Consider the following 25,783-nt stretch of genomic DNA (forward strand, 5'->3'; position numbering starts at 1 on the left):
TCACCCTAACAAGAGGATGGGGTTTCATGAAATCCTGAAGTCTATGTAGAGCTCTCTTAACACTTCAGGTCTTCTAGGCTCCTGACTGAAAGACCCTTTGACCAAGGTAAGGTCTGAGAGTCTCTGAAGAGCCCCAAGAGCGGGCATAATCTGGAGCTAGAGACCTCACTTGGTACCAATGACTGTATGCTAAAATTGGGTTTGGTAAACTAAATCTACATACACTAGAGGTAACCACGACACTATAAATACATTTGTTTATTTCCAAATCTTCTAATGTTTTACAGAATACAAAACTTTTTCCAAAAGTTTTTTTGAGTTCACAGTGCCAAATTAATATTGATTTATAGAATTTATTGGCCAGGATACTGAAGCCCAAAGAACTCTAAGTGGAATTCTCAGGTAAATGTTCTAGTCAAGGACAAAGCCTGAATTTAAACCTGGGTCTCATGATTCCTGGTTATTTTCTTTTACCACTGTGTCCTGCTTGGTCTTCACAAAATCCCACAACATTTTTAAGGCATGAACTTTAACTTCTGACATGTGAATGAAGAGAAGCAGTTATTCAAGGCACAACTTTTTAGAAACCTTTTTCTCCCTTTAGAAATTTTATATTATCAGTGGGGATTAAATGTGAGATATTTTTTGTACTTTTCTTGGGGCAAAGTAGAGAGATTGTTTTTGGAATTTTCAAGCTATGTCTTGACTTTCAATGGGGTGTACAAATTATTAGAAATGGGGGATATATCATGTGATTGGCTTATGTGGGAATGCCCGAGTTTAATAAAAATATTTTCAGTGTTTTCTTCTATTTTATCTCATTATTGTTTTAATGAATTATTGTGGCAGATCCTGACATGGATCCTGGCCTGCAGGATCTGGTGTTGTGGCGGCAATAGACAAATACACATGGACTACCCTGTGGAGGAAAAGGGACAGCGTGGCCACTTTCTCAAGGGGAGAGCACCCCGACCCTTGCCTTGACAGGCTTTTATTGCTTTTCTGGGCACATTACATTTAGGATAATCTTCATTTACTATGCACAGGTTCACTTTAGGTTACAGAAAACAAAGGAGAGGGTGTTGCTAATTACATCAAAGAGGAAGGATATTTGCAAATGTAAAGGGAAAAGTAGTTAAGCTGGTTACACTGGTCCTTGGAAGGTTCCGCATAGATTTTAGGAAGTTACTTTAAAGATATGCAGTAAACATTTGCTGCCTCAATTCAGGGTGAGGGAGTTTTAGCAAAAAGCAAGTCTCAAAGTGGCCTAGGCACAATGAGGGCCAGATTCCCCATGGGAGAACCTATCCATGGACGTGGGTCCTGCCTGCCAACCTCGTTCCCCACTGGCTTTTTCATGGGGGCTGGGCCACATTTCCCACGCTTGGAATGGTTCCCCATAAGATCCTTCTGGAATTAAATGTCAATTACTTTGGGGGTTAAGAATCCTTAGTACACACTCTCTTATTTGAGCCCATAGATTACAGGGTTAAGAGCAGGGGGAACAATCACGTACAGATTGGCCAGAAGTATGTGGATGTAATGAGGGATGTTGTGACCAAATCGGTGTGTCATGAAGGAGAAGAGGGCTGGCAGGTGGAAAGCTAACATGACACAGCGTGGGAGCTACATGTACTCAGAGCCTTGAGCCGGGCATCGCAGGATGGGAAGTGGAAGACTGCTCGGCGGATTTGGACATGAGAAAACCCAGTCCCAGAAAGGTTAATGTATCCCACTGAGAAAGCAATCAAGCCATATATAACATTGACCTAATACTGGCACAAGCCATTTTGCTAAGCCCATGTGTTCACAGTAGGTGTGGGGGATAATCTGCAGACCACAGAAAGGCAACCTTGAGATGAGAAATATGAATGGAGTCACAAACACCAAAGTCCTGACTGTGCTGACTGTACCTAGGATGGCTATCACCTTGTTGGTAAGGATCATGCTGTATCTCAGGGGGCTGCAGATGGCAATATAGCGATCGATGGCCATGACTGGCAGCACCACAGACTCCAGGCCAGTGCATAGATGGACAGTGTACATTTGTGTGATGCAAGCACCAAATACAATGTCCCTGAGATTGCACCAGAAAATGCCTAACATCTTGGGGGTGGTGTCTGTGGACAGGTCAAGGTCAGTGTAGGCCAACATGGCCAGGAAGTAAAACATGGGTTGGTGGAGGCTGCGTTCAGTCTTGATCACAAAGAGGGTAGTGATGTTCCCCAGGAGGGCTATTAGATATGCTGCAAAGAAGGGGAAGCTGATCCAGACGTGTACATCTTCCAGCCCTGGAATGCCTATCAGAAGGAAGGAAGGAGGATGGACTGGATATTTTTGGGATGCAGCACATCAGTGAAACTTGGTTATAGACACATTTTTTGCAGGAGTTGTCTTGCTTCCAGTGAGAGAAACTAACCTCCCTCATAGCATGTTGCCTACTTTCTAGAGAAACAGAAAAGCCATTCTTTAATTCCATATACAGCAGAGGGGAACTAGAGAGGAAATAGGAGGCACAGTTGAAACGGCACTCTCATATTCTTTTCATGATATTTTACTAGTCATTGTTGTACCTGTGGAGAATAACTAGTTTGTCCTCCAAATTCACATCAACTCAAAAGTTGGAAAAATAATACACACACACACATACACAAATTCTACTCTCAGTCCCACCTATACATAGCTCTAAAATTTAAGTCATCAAACATGTGGCCCAGTTTGGAAAGGCCATGGCCATCATCATTTGTACAGCTCTTCAGGCTGGTATCACCAGATATTCTCCATAAAAAGAACATCTCTGAACAGCAGTATAATGTCAGTGCCGGCTGCCCCCCAGAGAAAGTTAATCATAACACCAGAAGTTACAAAGAGTCTACAGAGATTTCAGGAGTATTGCATTTCCTTACCCTAAAGTTCACATTCTACCTATGTTACATTAAAATAAAGACACTCTCACTTCAAAATATTTGCTTCACCTATATAGAAAACCATGCAGAAAATTTCCAAATAAAGAGTTCTGTACTTCTCATGTCTTTCTCCTCTTCAGTCTCTAAGGAAGAACTTGCTTATTGCATTAAATTAACAAATATCTGTTAATTATATCTGTTAATCAGGATGTTAAGCATAAACAAGGTTGTGTGTATGTACGTTTGTATGTCTGTTAGCGAGTGTGAAATATCACTGGACTGGGATCGAGGTGAAGATGATGACTCAGCTAGTCTCATCAGCTGGTCTGATGGTTTGAGGTAATGATACATTCTTGCAAAGTAGAACTGAAAAAATTTTTTTTAAAAAAACAAAACAATTCTATGTGGGAAAAAAACCAGTAAGGGTAAAGGACTGAATAGCTGGTATTTGGATCCTAACTAAGCAATGCAATTAAGACATTTAGATACATCAAGAGACCATTATATAATTTCAGCAAAAAAGTGGTCTCTCCTAGAACTACAAAGTCTGACATGTTCCTGGAGGATGCTTTCCTGAGGAAGAGTTAACTAAATTGATAGCTGAAGGATGAGAATCCACTAAGGAGTGGAAGAGGGAATTGAGCAGAAAAAATATTTCTAGTTAACAGGAACCGGGGTACAAAGACAGTGACGGGATCATGTAGGCCCTTGTGGCTAATTTTAAGGGGTTTTATCTTCTTCCCAGAAACAATGGGAAGAAACGGTAGGATTTTATGCTGCAGTGTAGTAACACAATTGAATTTGCATTTCAAAAATGCCGCTCTGGCTGCACTGTCAAAAATGTCTTACAGGCAGCAAGTGCATGTGTAGTTGGATTGTGTAGGTTATCACAGGGGTCCAGATTGAAGACAATGTTATCTTTTTAAAATATATTTATTGATTATGCTATTACAGTTGTCCCATTTTCCTCCCATCACTCCACTCCATCCTGCCCACCCCCTTTCCCACATTCCCCCCCTATAGTTCAAGTCCATGGGTCATACTTATAAGTTCTTTAGCTTCTACATTTCCTATACTATTCTTAACCTCCCCCTGTCTATTTTCTGCCTACCATTTATGTTACTTGTTCCCTGTACCTTTCCCCCCTTTCTCCCCCGCCACTCCCCTGTTGATAACCCTCCATGTATCTTGTACTATGTTGTTAGTGACTGATCGGAGCAGGTCCGCTTTCTAAGTGTTTGATGGTATTAGTCTTCAGAAAGAGCCATCAAATCTATTATTTTCCCCTTCACAACTACTGAGTTAATTAAGACATGTATAACCTTTTATCTGAACTTTTTCTATAATTCTTTCCTGTTCACCAATGGCCCTTCAGTGGTTTTCTTTTTAAATCATGTGACCTACCAATACAGCATGGGGCAAAAGTAGGCTTACAGCTGTGAGTACACAAAACACAACGAGTTTAGTCTTATGTTATTGTTTATTAATTATTGTAGTGTTTTCCATGTGAACAACTGTAAACCTACTCTGCCCCCACCCTGTATAATACTATTAATAAAATATGATCGAGAAGCGGTGATTCACACCCTTAGAAGAGGGGGTAAGGGACCCTGGGCAGACCTAGGGGAGAAGGACTGAGGACTCACGCATAGTTTGAAAAGTCCTCTGTTCACTCCTCAGGGTGGCATTTAGGATGGGCAGGGAGGTGGAGGTTATTTACCTGGTGGGATTTGTTATTTTGTAACTGCAAAAAAAAAAATTAAGTCCATGTATCAAGGACCTGAAATCACAGAGATTTTTCCATGTTCTGATAACTGCTCCCGATGACTTAGGTTTTCCTCCTTCTATATTCAGGATCACCTGCAAACTTTTCCACCACTACCACTCTCTGCCCCCATCTGTTATATTATAGAAGCTTCTGGTTATTAATCTTTAATTCATTTAACAAATATTTATATCTGCCAGATACTGCTCCAAATGCAAGCAAGCAGCACAGATTGAGCCGAATTTGTGAAGCCTACAGTCTAGCCAGTCATGCCAGTATTTGCTTTTTGGCCTCACACAAGGTTTCCACTGTCATAATAATTCTCCCACTTTTTAACAGTCTTTCTAAGGAAACTTTTAAAAGGTGCTCTGGTATTCCGAACATATTACAAATTCAGAATGATCCTGGTAAATACTCTTATTGTCATCAGCAAAAGACATTGTGTGTCTAGACCACTGCCTCTGCAGCAACCCCCATCGCTGTGACCGCCGCTGATGCAGTCACCTCACCTTTTGTCTGTTTACCCACACGTCCGTGTGTATTTTCTAAGTTTACCTTCAGCATAACTCTCTGAGATTCTCTCTCCCTCTCTCTTTCTGATCCTTTCTCTTCCCTTTCAGACACTCAATTCCCTGGGGTAAACTGAACTTCTCCCTGGGACTGGCTTTTATCCTGTGCAGCAGAATTGGATAAGCTGTTACCCAGGTTCCCAGGCTTCCTATGTCTCAACCCTTCTGTGTCCCATTTCTAAATAAACTGCAACTTTCTCTCACTAGGATGACTGTGCCCCGTGTAAGAAGTTCTCTGAAGTGTCAGAAATAGAAGGAAGTGAGGAAGAAAAGACGCCCTTTGTATCAGGGAAGAAAAGTTACACCATCGGTACTTTCCCTGGTATTTGCAAACAACATTCTTTATTCGTATTTTGTATTTACATATAGGTTCCTGGGTTTGTTTATACATTTATTTAGTGCAGTGAGCGTTGTGCTGTGTGCTTCTGTGTTAGTAATTGATATGTGGCCATGAAGCCAGTTATTGTCAACACAACTCCAATCTCTCTATTTTGCTGCATTACTTGGAGGGGCCCCATCTAAAGACTCTGGGTGAGTCCCAGGAGGTCCGTCTCCCCCATGAATCACTTTAGTTACTGTCACTATGCACTCTCTTCCAGCATAATCAGGAGCTGACTCACTTACTTCTGCCGGGCATCTGAGAAATCGTTTGTGAAGAGTTGGATACCACAGACTGCAACCTTTACGTGACTGAGTTCTCAATAGTCAGGGCCAAGGGGTTACACTGAACTCACTCTAGTCCCCTGGGAAGAGCCTCCACACAGGGGGTTGTGTTCCTGGGCCTGGAGTAATGGGACAGAAAATTTCCATATCCCTGAGGATCAAGCTCTATGATTTCTGGTTAGAGATGCCTTCTGGTTATAGATGATTTAAAATTTGCATCTTCCAACAAGTATCCTCTCTATACAGGTCCCTGGAGTCTAGTCAGTGAGAGGCACAGTGACCAACATTTTAAAGCTCTCTGTGGTATCAGGTGAGCAGTATCTTTGAAAAGACAGACAGTGAGCATAGGGAAAGAACACTATAGGAAAAAACCAGTATTTCCTCAAAGTCAGCTCAGAAATGTATGTACATTTAGTAAATAGCAGAGCCAGAATTCTACCATAAGTTTCCAAACCCTGACTTATATCTGTTCTAAGAATTACATCAGATGAACTTTTGGTAAGAATATAGTGCTTTGAACACTATACATAATGTTAATAGAAACATGAAAATAAATATATATTTACACAAAGGAAAGCAGCTCATCACGCATACTTAGAACATAACCATTTTGTCCACCTATTTGTTCTGTGACCTTGGCCGATTTAATTTGTTTTTCTGAGCCTTGGTTTTCTCAGAGGCAAAATGAGAAAAAAGTACTGACTTACGGGATTGTTTTAATGATACTAGGGGATGCTGCCTAGAAAGTGCTCAGCAACTGTTTATTTAAATTAATTAATAAATAAACATTGATTATTATTATAATTATTGTATAGCATTATCCCCGAAGTCAACATTTTGGGGTCAGATAACTTAAATTTAAATCCCTTTCCTGTGATTCAGAAGCTGAGTGATGTTAAACTTATGTCTTAACTTTTCTAAGGCTCGTGTTGCCCCTATAAATTCACAAGGGTAATGAAAATGACAATTCACATTTCACGTGTTTTTCTCTCCCGATTAAGTGAGATAATGCATTTAACTAAAATAGCAACATTTGAAAATAGATTCAAGCTGTTATTAAAATGGGTAATACCTTTATCACTTATTTGAAATATTGACAGATGTTTTACCTTTGGTGTTGAATTTAAATAGAAAAATTAGTTACTTTTTAGTTCACTGGATTACTCATTTTTTATTTTATTTTATTTATTTATTTTAAATACTTTTGATTTTTATTGTTGTTCAAGTTTAATTGTTCAAGAAATGTATTTAACTTCACCACTAGATGTCAGTAATGCTAATATGCCAAGCAAACAGTCCTTAATTTGATATCCATCTACTAAGCTTCTGCCATAAGTTAGACAACACACTAACTGACTGTTTGATACATGTAAGTCAAAATAATAAAAATTTGCTTGTCATTTTAGCATTTTATGTAGTAATGGTCAAATCTGTTACATTTCTTGAACAGATAATGAAAGCTCTCATGTGAGCTACCAGGCTAGCTAACTGTAAGTTTTCAAGATATTTTACATACATATTTTATTTGTATAGCTCCAAAGTTAATAACCATTTTCAGTTCTGGAAGCTTTAATTTGTTTTATGATACATAAGTGTAAAAAAAAAAGTTAGTGCCTCTTCTTGTTTGTAATATTTTATATAAAATTTGAGATATCTGGATATACATTTTTATATTAATGTTTTAGAATTTTGGTATTAATTAAAGCATTATTTTTAATTTTTTTTATTGTTGTTCAAGTACAGTTGTCTCCATTTTCACCCCACCATGCCTCCCACCCTCAAACCTACCCCCTTTGGCTTTGTCCATGTGTCCTTTATACATGTTCCTTGATGGCCCATCCCCTATTATCCCCTAGTTAAAGCTTTAGAAAGCTCAATGTTTTCCTTAATAACCTTAATTCTTATAAAACATATGACAGAATACTCCTGGCATATCAGTGTTTTCCTTCATGCCACTTTTGGCCTTAGAGAGAAAATACTAAAAAATTATGTGAGAATATATAGGAGTGCAAACATAGAACATGGGTGGCAATTACATGATTATTTCATTCCTTCTTTGAAAAAAAATTTCAGTCTTTAAGGAAAATACACTAGAATTGATTTCAAGGTGTATTTCTCCACATGATTTTTTAAAAGTATCAGTATTATTTTGGATAACTCTTGAGCTGTCTAAACGGATAAAAAGAAATTCAAATTTCTTCTAAGGGACTCTGAGAACCAAAAGAGAGGCAGTACCTAATACTACAGATATAATCCTGAAGGAACAGTAGAGAATAGTAATTGAAAGGAGAACACATAAAAATCCTGGCCTTCAAGTATATGTTTAGAATTTTCCTCCAGTTCTTCATTTAGGTGGGCCAATGTGCTGGCTACCTCCGGTTTGCCTGTCCAGGACCACCCCACCCTCTGTGTCCTGGGGGACTCACAGTGTGCATGGATAGTCTCCCTTGCCCTTTGGCATTCACTTGGTTTCAGAAGATTGAAACTACCAAGAGGAGGGTAGGAAGGAAAAAAAGTCAGGATATTTATTCTTGTTTCCACTTGCTCTGTGCTTACAGATGGCCTGCTGGTCACCATTGTCTGGGTCAGTCTTTCAAAATAAATCCCAACTCCTGCATGTAAGAGTCTTCACAATGCTAAGTATCTAGTCCCTTCTCTTCAGGCCAAGGAGTTGTAAATATCTATCACTGTGGCTTCCCTACACTGTGCCTATCATTTGTTATAACTTAAGGGGCTTACCTTCTTTGCCACTATTTTTCCAAAACTTTGACTAATGTAGCCAATAAGGAGTTGCCTTTTCCATGTGTCCTTCATACATGTTCTTTGACAAAGCCAAAGGGTGTAGGTATGAGGGTGGGAGGCAGGGATGAGTGGGGGAGGGTGGGCATTGTAGGGGGAAAATGGGGACAACTGTATTGAACAACAATAAAAAATTATCATCATTAATATTAATAGCTGCTTAATAATGTTGATTAATAAATAATTTAGCAGTTCAAAAAAAAGAAGCTTTACCTTTTCCTGCAGATTCTCCTATTTAAACTTAATTGTAATTTATGTATAATATACCATAAATGATACAACATGCTTACACAAACATATGTGTATATTTACATATGCATGTTAATATATATAACTTATGTATAATTTTATTGGTGTTAGTGTTTACTTTTGTTATAGGCAGTTTTATCTTTGAACTTCCATTTCTCAAAGGCTTTTGAACTACACTCAAATATATCTCAAAGTAGCTAATATTGTAGTATTAGGAAAGACATACGCACTTTGCAAAAGATTTAAAAATGGCTAATAAGTATTGAAACCAAAATCAATATTACTTGTCATCATAAAAATGAAAATTAAAACTATAATGAGATAATGATATGATGAGGTAGCTGAAATTGATAATGGAAAAATTAGAACTTTCATATTTTGTTCATAAGGTATAAAATCATGAAACCACTTTGGAAAAGTGTTGGAAAAATTTTTAAATTTAAACTTGGCACCTGGAAAATGGAAGGACCTGTAAGCAACTGGAATTTTTATAAGTTTTACCAGGATAATATTAAGGTTCTGACTAAATATTATGAGTTGTGGATTAATTAACCAATTGAGTGGATCAACATTGGAACAGAGTCAAAAAGACATTACATCTGGATTAAACTTCATGAAAGTTTATTTCTTTAAGTTATACCGAGTATGTGTTGGTGGGTAACATAATGTTAGAGATAAACAGCACTAGTATCCAATGAGCTAGCCTGGTTCTCACGTTCTGTAAAGTACCCTGTGATTCACAAAGGGACACCAATGAGAAGGAGTATCTGGGAGAGTGGGAGAGGTTTATGGAAAATGACATTGTTTTAGAACATTTAATCTAATAAAATATAATTAACTCTGGAGTCACTGTATTTTTATCTTGTCACCATTTCCTCCATTATTTTTATCTTTTGCATATATGTGTTTTCTTCCCATATATATTTGCTATTAAGCATGTACGTAAATGCATTTAATATTCTCATACACAATAAATAAATACCCTATTTACCATAATATTTAGCATGTTTGTATTACACATACACATAGCTTTATATATAAATCAGTACTCAGACCACATACAGATTATTTCTAGAACTTTGTGGCCATGCTTCAGATCCAGGAAAGCATTACTTTGATTCATTCCACAAGAGAAAAATGGGAAGTTAGAAATTGGGCATTCAGAAACCAAATAAATGTAAAAATGATGGAAGGATCAGCCCTACCACTGTGTTTTGTGCCTGGGACAAGTATTTCTGTGGAATCACTGACTATGTGACTAAAAAATGGATTACAAAATTCATGGTTCTATGCGATATATAATAATTTATTAATGAAGACTTAGGACTAATGGGTAGAAAACAATTAATTATATATTTGACTGTCATCTAATCACTGCACATAAAGATTCTTTCTAGTGTTCAGGCACTTTCTTCTTTTCTGTTTAGTTTCATGAAGTATCTATTTATGCTTTTTTATTGTCAAAGTAGGCCATTTCTGGACATTTCAATTCTTCTGCTACAATAAAGGTACTTGCACTGTTACTACTGTCAGTGCTGCCAGTTTTTGGAACAATATAGATCATCTTGCCTCTAGCATTTCCAAATTCCATTTTATTTATTAGGTCAGTGTTCCATCAGGGTCAAAGCTGACATAAAGAGAAGACATATGGAGATATGGGGGGAGTTGATACCCTTTTCCACCAGCCATGCTATTCCCCAAACACTGCCGCCTCTAGAATATCTTTCTTTTCTATTAGTCTTTTCCTTTTGTCCAGTTTCATGGGGGTGGGTGAGCAGAGAGGGCAGCAAAGATAACTTTGCTTTATCTCTCAACACTAAACCACTTTCAATATAAATGCAAAATCTGGCCACTACTATCCAATATAATAGAAAATTTAAGAGAGCTCAGATTAAATATGAGTAGTTTGTGAATATATTTTCACAGTCTTTACACTGAACTATTATTTCTCTACAAATATTTTTATAACCCGCTCTCGGATCTGCTTGGTCCTGACTCCATAGATGACAGGATTAAGGGCAGGTGGGACAACCACGTATACATTAGCCAAAAGAATGTGGATATAGTGGGGAATGTTCCGACCAAAGCGGTGTGTCATAAAAGAAAAAAATGCTGGTGTGTAAAAGCACAGCATGACGCAGACATGCGAACCACAGGTATTGAGAGCCTTTAGTCGGGCTTCCTGAGAGGGAAGGCGGAAAACAGCTTGGAGAATAAGCATATAAGAAGAGGCAATCAGGATCACATCTACAATAATATTAGAAATAACCATAAGCCCATAGATAATGTTGACCTTGATGGGTGCACAGGCCAACCTGGCAAGACCCATGTGCTCACAGTATGTGTGAGGGATGATGTAGTGTCCGCAGAAGGGCAGCCTCAGAATGAGAAACACAAATGGAGTCACAAGAAGCAAATTTCTTCCAACAACAACAGAGAGTAGGATGCTGATGGTTTTATTGGTGAGGATCACTGTGTACTGGAGCGGTTTGCAGATGGCAACAAAACGGTCATAAGCCATGGCCACCAGTAGAACAGTCTCCATGCCTGTAAACATGTGGATAAAGAACATCTGAGCTAGGCAGCTTCCAAAGCTGATTTCTTGGAGGTTGAACCAGAAGATGCCCAACATTTTGGGGATTGTGGATGTGGAGAGACCCAGGTCAAGCACAGACAACATGACCAAGAAGTAGAACATGGGCTGGTGGAGACTGTGTTCAGTCTTGATCACAAAGAGAATGGTGATGTTTCCCACAAAGGCTATCAGGTACACAACACAGAATGGGAAAGCAATCCATATATGTATAGTTTCTAGGCCTGGTATTCCCAGTAGGAGAAAGAAGAGAGGGTGGAACTGGGTGTCATTGATAGAAGGCATTCTCTTAGCAAGTGTTATTAAATTCCTGTTAAGGAATAGGATCTTGCTTTAAGATCTTTTCTTGTCAAGGTCCTGGAAAGATAGAAAGACCTCAAATCAGTATGCTGGAGATGATGGACGAAGCGATTAATTTTAAAACATTAGATATTCTTTTCTTATAGAGGATAATTGACCAACTTTCTCAAGGTAAGTTATTGTTGTGAGCCTCATCATAGGCAATATTGTCCATGACTTATCTTTTTGTGATATGAGATATTTGAAGGAACTGAGAATATTTTAAAAGTAGGGTATATTTACATTTTCTGGCATTTCCTTTCATTCCTTTTCCAAGTGTCCACTTGGTTAATTTTGGGAATGTACTATACACAGTTGTTCTCAAAGTGCACTCTGGAGTTAAAGGAATCCTGAGTCTATATCACAGGTGGCAAACACAAGGCCCACAGCAGCAGAATCCGGCCCGCCACCTTGTTTCTACCCAGCCCGCCACCTTGTTTCTACCCAGCCACACCGCCGAACTCTCGCTTAACTGTTAAGGAGTAGTTACATTGATACAGTCCAAAAATTACATTCCGCCCTTTGAAGGCAACCGCGAGGCTGATGTGGTCCTCAGTGAAGATGAGTTTGATACCTCTGCTCTAAATGAAAGTATTTGACTTATACCATTCCGTGTTTTGATATAATATAAATGTAGGGATCTGACTCATGGATCTGATACAGACACATGATAGAAGGGAGGTCACTATTTTTGATGCTTCTAATCTTATAAAATGGATTGGCTTTTAATCCCATATCTTAAGGCTTCTGTTTTTTCTGTGATTTTCTGATGTTCTTTCAGTAAATTGCCCTTGGCTTATCAGCTAATTCATGTTCATCTTTATTACAACCTATAACATACAAAATATACAATAAATACAACCTATAACATACGATAGTTAACATACAAAAATCACACCCATGTTCTGAAATTGCATTTACCTTCAGGTATCAGGAGACCAAATATCTAGCAAATTTAAGTGACACTGAAATTAAAATTTTGTTAATAAATTTTCCCTAGTTACTGAAATAATAAAGAAAATTATTTTAATTTTTTTGTGTTCCTGGGGTGTTGCACTATGCAGCATCTAACATGGCGTGACTTCATTTCTGCATTTTCCTATTGTCTACAAACAGAAATGTTGCTATTGAGAGGAAGGAACTAGGGGATATTCATTTTAATACCCTCAACACTGCCATATAAATATATGATGCCCAGTTTTTTATAATTTAATTATTGAATAGAATCAGGATTTGTATAAGTGTGTGTTTATGTGTGCATATGTGTATATGAGTGTGTGTGTGTGTGTGTGTGTAGAAGGAGAAAGGGGAAGGGAAAGAGGGGGGGAGAGATGGAGAAAGATTTTATTATGTATGTGGTTGCACGTAACTTTGCCAGGTAGTTGTTGCACAATAAAAAGGCCCAGGCAAGGGAGTTAATAATCCCTTTTTCTACACAAGAAGAAAAGGAGAATCTCTTGCACCCAAAGAAGCTGAAGAGAAGATTGCCAACGTGGAGGAAGAAGACCATGCTTGCTAGTGTTGAGGGGAGGATGCCAAGGATGAGAATTCAGAGCGTTTGTAGAAATTTACTTGGAAGAGTCTGAGAAAACAGGATGACGTATCATGAGATATACAGTACAGAGTCAGCCTCACCCTTGATGTGGCCGTATTATCAACACACATTTCCTTCATTAGCTGAGGGAAATGTTTCCAGTGTGTTGGCCGAGGGCACTCTTTTCTGACAGTAGAGTTCAAATCCAACAAGACACCCACCCTGTCAGTTTTGGTTAGAATGCTTCATTTCTTGCTGCAGGCACCTTGGTGCTATAAACAATGGCAGAGAGTGTGGGGCCAATAAGCTCAAGGATCATTCCTGGAGGGCATGGAAATAGTTTACCTTTCTCTAGATATGCACATTGAGGAAGAGCTCAACCCCAGGGTTCATTTCAAGAGCTCAGTTGATAATAGGTATCTTTACCCTTTAGTACTCACCAACACTCAATTCATTAGTTGTGATTTTTCTTTTACTTACTAACTCTTGTCCCCACTGATTCTAATAGTTCAGTATTTATGTGGACTTTGAAACCATTGAAACATGTCTAAAAATCTTGCTATACCATCTACCAGCTGAAGACCTTTGGACAAATTCCTTACTTTTCTAAGTCACTTTTTTTTTCTATAAAATTGGGCTAATAAATTTTACCTAATATGCCCCATTTAATGACAAATAAAACCAATGCATGTAAAGGACTAGCTCATGATGTGTACTCAATAAATAATAGTTATTTACTTTATTAGTCATTCCCCAAATTTTATTTTTCTGTTATCCCCAAACAATGAAAAATTTCACAAATAACTTACTTAATCTTACAATCTAAAGAGTACATTATTTCTAAATAACTCATGGAGGCTACAAGGTGAGATGAAGAAGCAGTGGGTGGCAACAGAATATTCCAAAGTAAATGAGTAGCCAGGGCTTCACATTTGGACTTATTTCTAGGGTTCTCTGGATGTATACATAAATCAGTGCAGCTCAGTTCAAAAGTATACCATGGCCTCTCATTCTTACAGATTTCTCAGGCTTGATAGGATTAAGCCATTGATGGGAATGGGTATGTTCTTTCAGGCACTGTCATGACTGGGCCACCGGATAAGACTGGTATTCCAACAAAAAGGCTTGAGTGTGTTTCCATAAAGTAATAGGTACACAGCAGGCCAAATTAGAACTTGACATCTAAACTTACCAGCATAATGTAAGAGAAAAAAATACGATAGTAATGCAGACCAAATGTAGCATATGTACATCATTTTCTTTGGATAAGTCACACCTCCGCTCCCAACCTCCAACATACGGCAGTGACCTGTAGTAGTCTTCTCCCTCAGATGAACCACAGCAAGCCTAGTTACTGGGTCTGGTTCCCTGCCAACAATCTGCTAGCCAGAACAATCTCCACTCCTTAGTGACAGCAGAGGTGGTTATACTACTATAAGGCTATTTGTGGGAAAGCCATGAAGGATACACTAAGTGAGCTGTTAGTGTGTGTGCATGTGTGTATGAGAGAGAGAGAGAGAGAGAGAGAGAGAGAGAATTACTTGTTGGCACATCACTGTGCTCACCTGCTGATGTCTGTTCCAATCCCATGTGCTCTGCGTATTTGTTTGTGAAGAGAATGGGGAGTAGTGCTGTGGATCACTTCTCAGCAAAAGGGAGCCACTGTCCCCTTCTATCCTCATTTACGTGTCCTCTTCTCTGCAGTGTCTCATCTCCCCTGCCCATGCATCTTTACCTTTCTAATATTTCCTCTCCCAGTCCTCACTTAGAACAATACCACAGCATAAGTTCAGGGTCTCAACATGGTGACCCAAGCCCATTCAAGCCTCTGGGTCCCAAGTTTGTCCTGCTATGTGGAGAAAACCTTTATAGTGAAATGATAGTAACCCTAAGTCTAAGCATATCCCAGAATCCCTGAGCTTAACCTTCAGAGTCCTCTGGGCATATACATGGGCTCATGGGTAATTAAGTTCATCTAACTCATTGTTCCTCCCTATTGCATCTACAGAAAAATGTCATCATACTAGATGTAACTTTGTAGCTCAGGGGAGGGGATATCTCATGAGCTGTTAGGAAGAGAAATTTCCCAAAGGGAAAGGAATCTATATGGGGGATGAAATTGATTCTGTCCCCTTTAGAAGTCATAAAGCTATCAAGTTTATACCATTAAGTCTCCAAAGTGTGACTTCTTAGGAAACTCCTTAACAACTCTTCTGCTTTGTTTAATATAAAGTGACTGCAGTTTAGCATTGTTACAACTATAGTTTCGAAAGTTGAAGAAGACCCCTGAAGTAGACACAATTAGACACTGTGACAACACTTTTATTTTTGACAGTGTTTGTACCTGTAGATACTACTATCAACTTTCTTCCAACCCAGCACGATTCTCCTCTCCAATCTGTAACTAATAATAAACAGATAAATTCTTTGGAGAAGGGCTTTCCTGTGCTTTAGCTCCTTTGACAGATAGAAATGAAAACTCCACATTCTCACAAGAAAACAAAATTCAAATAGAGCTCAAGGTCTAGAGTTTTCTTAGAGTCTCTGTTCCTGGATGACAATGGAGTAGACCTGTTAGTACCAGGATATGCCATAAATCATGGTTTTCCTAAGTACAGATAGGAGAAGACTGAGGGACAATTGAATACACTGGATGGTTTTTTTAATTTTTATTTTTAAATAGAGTTGACGCACATTACATTAGTTTCAGCTGTACAGCATAGTGATTCAACCTTTATATGCCTTATGAATTGATCACCCCAAGAAGTCTAGTAACCATCTGTCACTGTGCATAGTTACTACAACATTATTGACTATGTTCCTCATGCTGTATAAATTACATCCCTCTGACTTATTTTTTAAATGGAAATTTTTACTTCTTAATCCCCTTTTCCAGTTTTTATTTTTTACTTGTAAGTTCAGACAGTTTCAAGTTGTCATGAGAGAGAAGATAATGTGATCTACAGTCCAAAGGAGAGTCTGGTTACATCTGATGTGTTCTCATTTTAATTATTTCTCTCTCTGATTAATGAGAAGCATGTTCCCTGGTCTCTGGTCACTCCCTCATGGTAGGCCTCCTCCCCACTGTGTCAACATTTATCTTCACAGATCAAGACTGATACTATCTAATCTCTTAAAATTCTTTCCTGTGACCTTGATTTCTTCATTGTACACAAAAGGTTTTATATAATAAAGTATAAACACCATTCTTATCAAAGTCTTTTAGTTAATACCCAATCAACCTTTTAAATTTTATTTCTATTTCATTCCTCTTTAAAATACTACCCTGTCTTTGATGATCAAAAGTTCTGTGTGTGAAATGACTGCTGCTCATTTCCACTTTCCTTCAACTCTGACTCAATTACCATGGCCTCCGTGTTGGTATTCTGTATAAATCAGCTGGATCTGATCTCCGTGTCTCTTGTATTCTCATATCTGTGTGTACTGCAATTATAACATGCCCACTTTCCCTTTTGGCTTAGTGTTTCTGCCTTTCCCATTTTCCTCAAATTTTTATTTTGGTAGAATATATTTAGCATATAATTTACTGTCTTAACCATTGTTAAGTGTATAGTTCAGTAGTAATAAGTATATATTGTTGTACAACCATGACCTCCATCCATCTCCAGAACTTTTTTTATTTTGCAGAAACTGAAACTCTGTGCTCACCCAGTAAACTCCCCATGGCCCCCTCCCCTGGCCCCTGGCACTACCTTCCCTTTCTCCTCATGCCACAGCCTTTAGTAACCATCATTCTACTTTCTGTTACTGTAAATTGAGTTGTTTTAAAGATTCCAAATAAAACTGAGAATATGCAATATATATATTTTAACTAAAAAATTAAAATTACAATTAGCACAATATTGTACAGCAGAGAGGAAAAGTAGTTTTACAGTTGTGAGTATGTGAAACATAGAGTTTATTCTTGTAGTATTACTTATTAATTATTGTATTTTTTCCATATAAACAACTGTAAACCCACTTTTCTCAACCTCTGTATTAGTTTCAGGTGTACAGCATAGTGTTTAGACATTATATAATTTAAAAAGTAATCCCTTGATTAGTCTAGTATTCACCTGACACCATACATAGTTATTACAATATTATTGACTATAGTCCCTATGCTGTACCTTACATCTCTATTACTATTTTTAACTGCAAATGTGTACTTCATGATCCATTAACCTTTTTCACCCAGCCCCCTAACCCCTCTCCCCTCTGACAGCAATAGTTTGTTCTCTGTATGAGAATTATGCAATTTGTCTTTATTTGACTGACATTTCACTTAGCATAATGTCCTCAAGTTCATTCCTATTGTTTCAATGGCAGGACTTTTTTTTTTTTAAGGCTGAATAACATTCCATTGCACATATAGACCACATTTTCTTTATCTTTATTGAATTTTTCCGTTTAGTCAGTATATTTTTAAGCTTCAGGATTTCTGTTTGGCTTATTTTTATGATATCTATTCCTTTGTTAGACTTCTCATTTCATGGATATGTTGTTTCACTGATTGCATTTAGCTGACTGGTTTTTTTCTTGTAATGTACTGAGCTTCTTTAAGATGAGTATTTTGAATTCCTTGTCAAACAGTTCATGGATCTCCCCTTCTTTAAGATCAGTTATTGGAGCTTTATTAGTTCCTTTTGTTGGTGTCATGTGTGTCTGATTCTTTGTGATCCATGTAGCTTTGGGTTTGGTATGTGAATTTGAAGGAACAGACACCCCCCCTTTCAGTTTTTAGCCTGGTACTGACAGGTAAAGTCCTTCTCCTGCTGGGTCCCTGAACTGATGCGACTACCTCTGAGATCATGATTGGGTAGAGCTGGAACCAGCTATTAAGACTATCATCTGGTTTGCAGTCATTCCACAGTTAGCAGACTTGTTACCAGGGTTGCAGATGGGTGCAGATAGGTCTCTGAGCATGCTCCCACTGAGTCATTGGGATGGTCTCTATTTGGGCAGAACTGCCTCTGGTCTGTGGTAGAGTGAGACTGGAGTCAGGTCATAAGACTGCTTTAGGGATCACTGTCAGGTTTCAGGTTGTTCCCTGTTACACAGGGCACAGATGGGCATGGCACCTCCTGGACCCTTGGCAGAAGCAGCTATTGACAGGACCACAAACAAGTGGGGCTGGAGCTGAGTTCACAGGGGACAGGGCTGTGTCCAGTGTGTAGGCAGGGCCACTGTCAACTAATTTGCTATTGGCTCCCTTCTCAAAGCAGTCATTCTCCGCCATGGGCTCCACATGGGTTTTACAATCTCCTACCTGGATTCCAAAGCTCCCATAGGCATCGTTGTCCATGAATGGCTGCCAAATATTTGTTTCTGTGGGGGCACATGGGCTGGAGAAATAATAAGAACTAACATGTTCACAAGTTTTTATAATCATCAATTTAATTTCACATATAATTTTCACCTGTTCCACAAGCATTTTTTAAACTCCAAGAAAAAAAAAAGGCCATCACAGAAGACACAGTATTAAATTTACTACTTCAAGAATGAGAGTATATGAAATGAGAGGCAGGCTTATGAAAAACTTCATAGAATCAGAAAGTTGAGAGCATAGAAAGAAAAAGAACCCAAAAAACTAGTCTAATTCCCATCTTTTGCTTGTAAACACTTCAGTAAAAATTATACTATTCATTTTTAGGCAGTACTTTATTATTTGTGTTATTTATAGAAACTTCTTGCATTTTAAAAAATATTTTGTTTATTAATATTTATTTATATTGATGTGTGAGAGAAACATAAATAAGTTGCCTATCACATGTACCTAACCCAGGATGCAGCCTTCAACCAAGCATGTGCCTTAACCAGGAATCAAACCAGGAACCTTTCACTCTGTGGGATGATGCTCAACCAACTGAGCCATGCCAATGAGGGCTGCATTTTTCTTCATAGTTGTCATTGGCCATGTGACTTCTAGTTGAACCTCTGTATGTAAGAAATCTAGAACATCATACAGCTCTTCCTTCCTTCCTTCCTTCCTTCCTTCCTTCCTTCCTTCCTTCCTTCCTTTCTTTCATCATTGTTCAGTAACAATTGTCCCATTTCCCCCCATTACTGTCTCCTGCTCTACCCACCCCTCACCTCCCACATTCAATCCCCCCGCCTTTGGCTTGTCCATGGGTCCTTTATACATGTTCCTTTACTTGACCCTTCTCCTTCTTTCCTCCATTATCCCCTTCCCCCCTCCCTTCTGGTCACTGTCAGTTTGTTCTTCATTTCCATGTCTCTTGTTCTATTTTGCTCACTTGCTTGTTTTGTTGATTAATATTAAATTCTTCCTTCAGTGAATCAAAGCTCTTCTCTTTGAAAGTTTCTCTTGTATGACATGTTATGCCAGCGCTCAATGATGAATATCATTGCAGGCATGTGTTCAGATGCACAAAAACACACACGCCTCCAACAATTACAGCCAAGTATGTATATATATCTCACAATTAATTCTGGTAAAAGAAATTTATTATTTTTAAAGGAAAGCTTTGGCAATATTTATTGTAATATAATTTGATATAAAAATATTTAATTTCCTCTGGATAATCAAAGTTCCCAGATTTAAACCTAAGGAAGGCAAAAGGGAGTTTGGGGACAAGGGTAGAGAGAAGCTACTATATACAACATTCAAGGAGTACAGGGCTGTACCCCAGACTCTCGTGGCTTCTATGTACCCCAGGGGGCCTCTACCCATACCCAAGTCCTGGCAGAAATGCAGGCAGCCCTGAGAGATGGTGGAGACCCAGGTGCACCTGACAAAAGCTGGGAGCAGTTTTGTGGCCCAGCTAATTTTCTAAAATTGTAATTTAGCAAAATTGTGTTGTTGGTATTTAGAAAAATAAAGACTTTAACATGTGGTGCTGTGTCAAATTGGACTTTGCTGTGCAGTGACACTGCCTGTGGGGACAGAGAGGGTAGGAGTAGGTGGGGAGGTTGCTTCTCTACTGCCCAGAGCAGAGGAGAAAGGTTAAAGAGTAGAAGACAGGAGCAGGAACCTGGCAGCCCTGCCCTGAGATGGCCAGAAAACTGTGGCTTTATCTTGGGCTGACCAGGCAGCTCTAGCTTAGGCATGAGCAACCTTTCACTGTTTGTAGCTGTGGAAGTTAATTCCTCTTAATCCTTTCTTCCTGACCATCTACTGCCAAAATGGCCAAACTTGGGCCAGTTATCACCCAAGAGACCAAAACAGGTAAACAGTAGTTTTTAAATATGTGTAGATCATGTGCCAAAATATGAAACCTGAGGCTTAGGAGAAGGGGGGTGCCCAGAGTAGACTCTCATTCTGAGGACTTCCGTGGGGACGGATGGGGGAAGACTGGGTAGATTCGAGTTTATTAATTTTATTACAAATTACAGTCTGCTCAGACTTTATCTTTCCATAACTGGAATCAGTTACTTCTCTTTTTTTTTCAAACAAAAAGGCTCTGTACCCGCTTCTGGATCTGTTTGGTCCTGATCCCATAAATGACTGGGTTGAGGGCAGGGGGGACGACCACATAGAGATTAGCTAGAAGGATATGGATATACTGAGGAATGCTCTGACCAAAGCGATGAGTGAGGAAGGAGAAGAGAGCTGGACCAAAGAACACTAAGATGATACAGATATGGGAGCTGCAAGTATTTAGAGCCTTTATGCGGGCATCCTGGGAAGGGAGGTGGAAGACAGTGTATAAGATCCTAGCATAGGAGGTAATGATCAGAAGCACATCCAGAAACAAGATAGAAATATTAGCAAGACCATAGTAGACATTGACACTAATACTGGCACAAGCTAGACGTGCCACTCCCATGTGCTCACAATACGTATGAGGGATGATTCTATGTCCACAGTAAGGCAGCCTCAGGAGGAGGAAAACAATGGGAGCAATCATGCATACACTTCTTAGAACTACCACCAGAGCAATCACACCAATGACTCTGTTGGTGAGGATCATGCTGTATCTGAGTGGGTTACAAATAGCCACATAGCGATCAAAGCCCATGGCAAGAAGTACAATGCTCTCCATGACTGTAAAAAAGTGGATAAAAAAGACTTGAGCAACGCAGCACCCAAAGCACAGCTCCTGAAGCCTGAACCAAAAGATACCCAGCATCTTAGGGATGGTAACAGTAGAGAGACTCAGGTCAATTACTGACAGCATGGCTAAAAAGTAGAACATGGGTTGGTGAAGGGTATGATCAATCCAGATAACAAAGAGAATAATGATATTTCCAACAAGAGCAATCAGATACACTGCGCAGAAGGGAAAACCAAGCCAGATTTGTGCAATTTCCAACCCTGGAATCCCTAGCAACAGGAATGAAGAAGGGTGGTACTCAGTGATGTTGGGAGAAGACATTCTTCTGCAGGCTGATTGTGATATCCTTATTAAAAGTTGTTGCTGGTTCCCACTGGACAATTTATCCACTGTTAGATCTACAAAAATTAAAAATAAAATGTCACCACAATAAATTCAATAAAAGTAAATAAAAAGGCTATGGTACAGTTACACAATGGAAGACTACATGGTTGTAAAAAGGAAGGAAATCTTACTTTTTGTGTTAATATGGATGGACCTGGAGAGTATTATGCATAGTGAAATAAGCCAAAGAAAAATGCCATATGATTTTACTTATATATGGAATCTAAGTAATAAAATAAACTAACAAACAAAATAGAAACAGACTCATAGATACAGAGAACAGACTGACAGCTCTTGGAGGGGAGAGGTATGGGTGGGCTCATGGAAAAAGTGAAGGGATTAAGCAAAACAAACAAACCTATAGACACAGACAATAGTATGGTGATTATCAGAGGGAAAGCAGGGTGAAGGGAGTTAGAAGACAGTTAAGGGGGGATAAATGGTGCTAGAAAGAGACGACTTGTGGTGGTGAACACACAATACACTATACAGATGATGTATTATAGAATTGTACCAATGAAACCTATATAATTTTATTAACTAATGTTACCCTGATAAATTCAACAGAAATTAAAAAATAAAACATCCCCAAACAATTGATATTAGGATTACTTCTCTAAAGGCTTTGCATTCATTTTCCTTTTCTAGTTCTCCATAAATAACCCCAATATTGCTTCCCAAATTAACTGTAGAAGCTAATGCTGTCTCTCTGAAAATTATTTAGTTCAGACTAAATACATTAACTCTCCTCTTCTTCAAGAGATAAATACTATTAGGAGATAAATAAAATTGATAGTAATAATAACCACCAACACAATAATAATAATAATAATAGCTTTAATTAATTATGTACCTACCATTTTTCAGACATATTTTTTACCATTATTCGCATATATTATTTAATTCTCCCCATAATTCCATGGCACAAGTTCTGACTGGTATCTGGTTTGTGGAAGAGAAAGGTTTTGATAAGTTAATTGACTTCCTATTACTTACACAGCTAATAAGCAGCAGAATCATTATCTTATTAATCAATGAAAGCCCAATAAATTTAATAAAAATAAACAAAATTTAAAATTAGTTTGAAACTAGGCTTTGTGACACTGCTCAGGACCTGTTTTAGTAAACTTGTTAGTGTAAATAGTGAAAGGAGGCAGAAAGAAAAATAAGGGATGAAAAGAATGAAAGGACCTAGAGTAGCCAATACCACCTAAAATCCTGTAACAAAGGCCAAGTATGCTCTCTGGGCCATGCCAAGCTCTTTATAACACATGTACACATTTAGTTCCAAAGAAATTTTTTAATATTGCTGTAACTATGCTTTTCATCACATGCCTCATCTTGGGCCATGTCATTGGTCATAAATTGAGCTCTCCCAATAATTAAATGTGCATTCAGATTAATCCCTTTGAAATACGGTGCATGGAGAGAGACCAACAGCTGATCACCATATTGTACCTTTCTTAATATCTGTGCAATGTGTGCAGTCAGTCTAAGTATAAGGGAGTGCTGACTCAACTCATTATCTATCTTTATCTGCCTACTATGGCTTTTTTGTTCCAATTTATGTCTCACTCACTGTGAAGGCAGTAGCATAGGTAGGAAAAAGGATCAAAAGCATACAGTATTTAATATTACTGGCATTGTGGCATGGAATGGAGTCCTGATCCTGTTCTTACTGGCCTTGACCTTAGGTAAGTTACCATATTTTGCCATGTATAATGTGCATCCATGTTTTTATGCCCAATTATTCATGGGATTATTATACCCATGTATAATGCACACCCTTATTTTTCCCTAAAAAATTTGTGCAAAAAAGTGTGCATTATACATGGAAAAATATAGTACATCATGTTCTGTGTTTCAGCTTCATTTAGAAATAAGCACAGTACTATCTACCTCATATTGTTATCGAGTGGGATAAATGAGGTTATATATGTGAAATATTGTAGGTGCCCAGCTGATATTTTCCTTCAACTTCTTCACATCTTAGTCTTTCTGTGGCATCCCCCAAGACTAATGATCTGTGCCATTTTATTCCCTATCCCAATACTCTAGGTCTTAACTAAATTTCTGTGAATCCAAATTCCAATCCTAAGCACACATTGTATATACTCACTGATCTCAAGTACTTACCAAATTTCTTTCTTCAGTCTTAGGAAGTTATGTAGCAGCTGTGAATTCAGTTCTTGAAAATTTTACAACATATATATATATTAGAACAGAGCCTCAACACACCCTAAGAAGCAATAAAAAATGTATTTGTGTGTATGTGTTGAGGGAGAATTTATAATGAAGTCTCCAGGTATCAGAGTCTAAGGTATTGAAATTAAAATGAAATGAATAGAAATTCCCTTTGGTCATTGCACCAGCTAAGGAGTAGCTCTAGGGAAATCTCACTGAACCCTGCTGCCTGTTACTTGGTCAATTTTTAGTTCTTATTTCACATAATATTATGACAGGTCACATTTTATCTTTTTTCTCCTTCTTCCTTATCCATGTCTCTTTTAGTCTATGAATTTCTTGAACTAACCCATTGAACTCTGTTGGACATTTGTATAACCATCAATTTTTTTATTATGATAAAATATATATAAGATCTGTCCAGAAATTATCCAGCCATGCAATATGAAAAATAGAGACATTTATTGAAGAGGAGACAAGATACAAGAAACATTGTACATAGGACGATGATACCTCAGTCCTCTTCAAAGGAGGCACCTTGGGACCTCACACAGTTCTTCCAATCACCATCAGCTATCCTGTCATATTTTTCTGAATCTCATCCATAGTCTGAAATCTCTTCCCTTTCAAAGGTGATTGTAGTTTTGGGAAGTGGCAGAAGTTGCAGGGTGCCAAATCTGGACTGTAGGGGAGCTGAGTTACCTGGGTGATTTTATGTTTCACTAAAAAACTCTGTACAAGATGTGATGCATGAGCAGGCATGATGAAGCTGCCAATCACCAGTTGCCCATAGCTGCGGCCCTCTGAATCATCTGAATAGTTTCCATGAAGGAATGTTCAAGCTCAATTCAAAATTTGATGCAGATTCATTGCTCTACTTGCTCAATCATTTTGAATGTGATGGCCACACAGTACACACGCTCACTCAACAGCATCTACTGCCCCTGCTGACTAGCACAGTGAAGTCGTCATTGTTCACACATGTGCATTCCAGTCCACTCTCCTTGACTGCCAGGTTACATGTATGTTGTGTAGACCATTCGTGGTATATTAACAATGGTTGGACTTTTTCTAGACAGACTTTGCATAACACAAAACTGACCATTTTAACAATTTGGAAGTTTACAATTCAGTGGCACTTAATACATTCAAAATATTGTGCAACTATCACCACTATTTAGTTTCAAAATATTTTCATTGCTCCAAAAGAAAATCCCATACCCATTAAACAGTCACTCCTCATTTTTTTCTCTACCTAGTTCATGAAAACCACTAATCTTATTTTAGCCTCTATGAATTTATTCTGGATATTTCATATAAATGGAATCATATGGCCTTTTGTGCTTAGCTTCTTTCACTTAGCATAACGTTTTTAAGTTGTTTGCTTGTTGTAGCATATATCAGCACTTCATCTCTTTTTATGGCCAAACAGTATTCTATTGTAAGGATAGATAAATTTTTTTGCTATGTCCGTTGGTGGACATTTGGGTTGTTTTCATACTTCAGCTACTGTCAATAGTGCTGCTGTGAACATAATTGTACAAGACTTGTTTGAACGTCAGTCTTTAGTTCTTTTAGGTATATATACCACAAAGTGGAATTTTGGGATCATATGGTAATTCTATGCTTAACTTTTTGAAGAAGTGTTTTCCATAGTGGCTGCATCAACTTACATTTCCACCAGCAATATATGAGGGCCCCCATTTCTCTATGTCCTCTCTAACAGTTGTTGATTTTCATTATTTCCAATTAGATCCATTCTAGTGGGCGCCAAATGGTG

At 38.3% G+C, this 25,783-nt stretch overlaps 3 protein-coding genes across 4 annotated transcripts; all 3 read right to left on the reverse strand.

The window, feature by feature from the left end:
• Positions 1–1,464: 1,464 nt before the first annotated feature.
• Positions 1,465–3,257, reverse strand: LOC112317616 (olfactory receptor 52E5-like). Its single transcript, XM_024574695.2, is given in 4 exon segments — positions 1,465–1,616; positions 1,619–1,770; positions 1,772–2,327; positions 3,182–3,257. Coding segments are annotated over 4 exon segments (936 nt in total).
• A 6,338-nt stretch (positions 3,258–9,595) lies between these two features.
• LOC112317630 (olfactory receptor 52E4) lies at positions 9,596–15,237 on the reverse strand. The gene is made up of 2 exons (XM_024574710.3): positions 14,983–15,237; positions 9,596–11,901 (listed from the first exon to the last, which is right to left on the reverse strand). Exon 2 carries the CDS (start codon positions 11,827–11,829, stop codon positions 10,894–10,896), a length of 936 nt encoding a protein of 311 aa, XP_024430478.2. The 5' UTR covers positions 11,830–11,901; positions 14,983–15,237; the 3' UTR covers positions 9,596–10,893.
• Positions 15,238–19,634: 4,397 nt separating this feature from the next.
• On the reverse strand, positions 19,635–24,080 carry LOC112317631 (olfactory receptor 52E8). 2 transcript variants are annotated; one of them, XM_045183627.2, is made up of 3 exons: positions 23,956–24,080; positions 22,677–22,761; positions 19,635–21,833 (listed from the first exon to the last, which is right to left on the reverse strand). In XM_045183627.2, the coding sequence occupies exon 3, from the start codon at positions 21,754–21,756 to the stop codon at positions 20,827–20,829; it is 930 nt and encodes a 309-aa protein (XP_045039562.2). In that variant the 5' UTR covers positions 21,757–21,833; positions 22,677–22,761; positions 23,956–24,080; the 3' UTR covers positions 19,635–20,826. The 2 variants fall into 2 exon arrangements, with proteins under 2 accessions (XP_045039562.2, XP_045039563.2); XM_045183628.2 differs by lacking the exon at positions 22,677–22,761.
• Between the last annotated feature and the right edge of the window lie 1,703 nt (positions 24,081–25,783).

Source organism: Desmodus rotundus, chromosome 5, assembly GCF_022682495.2.
Source record: "Desmodus rotundus isolate HL8 chromosome 5, HLdesRot8A.1, whole genome shotgun sequence".
Classification (NCBI taxonomy): Eukaryota; Metazoa; Chordata; class Mammalia; order Chiroptera; family Phyllostomidae; genus Desmodus; species Desmodus rotundus.

What these genes read in the sequence shown, in the direction of transcription:
- LOC112317630 (XM_024574710.3), bottom strand. Translation starts at nt 11,829, where the DNA reads ATGCCTTCTATCAATGACACCCAGTTCCACCCTCTCTTCTTTCTCCTA.
- LOC112317631 (XM_045183628.2), bottom strand. Translation starts at nt 21,756, where the DNA reads ATGTCTTCTCCCAACATCACTGAGTACCACCCTTCTTCATTCCTGTTG.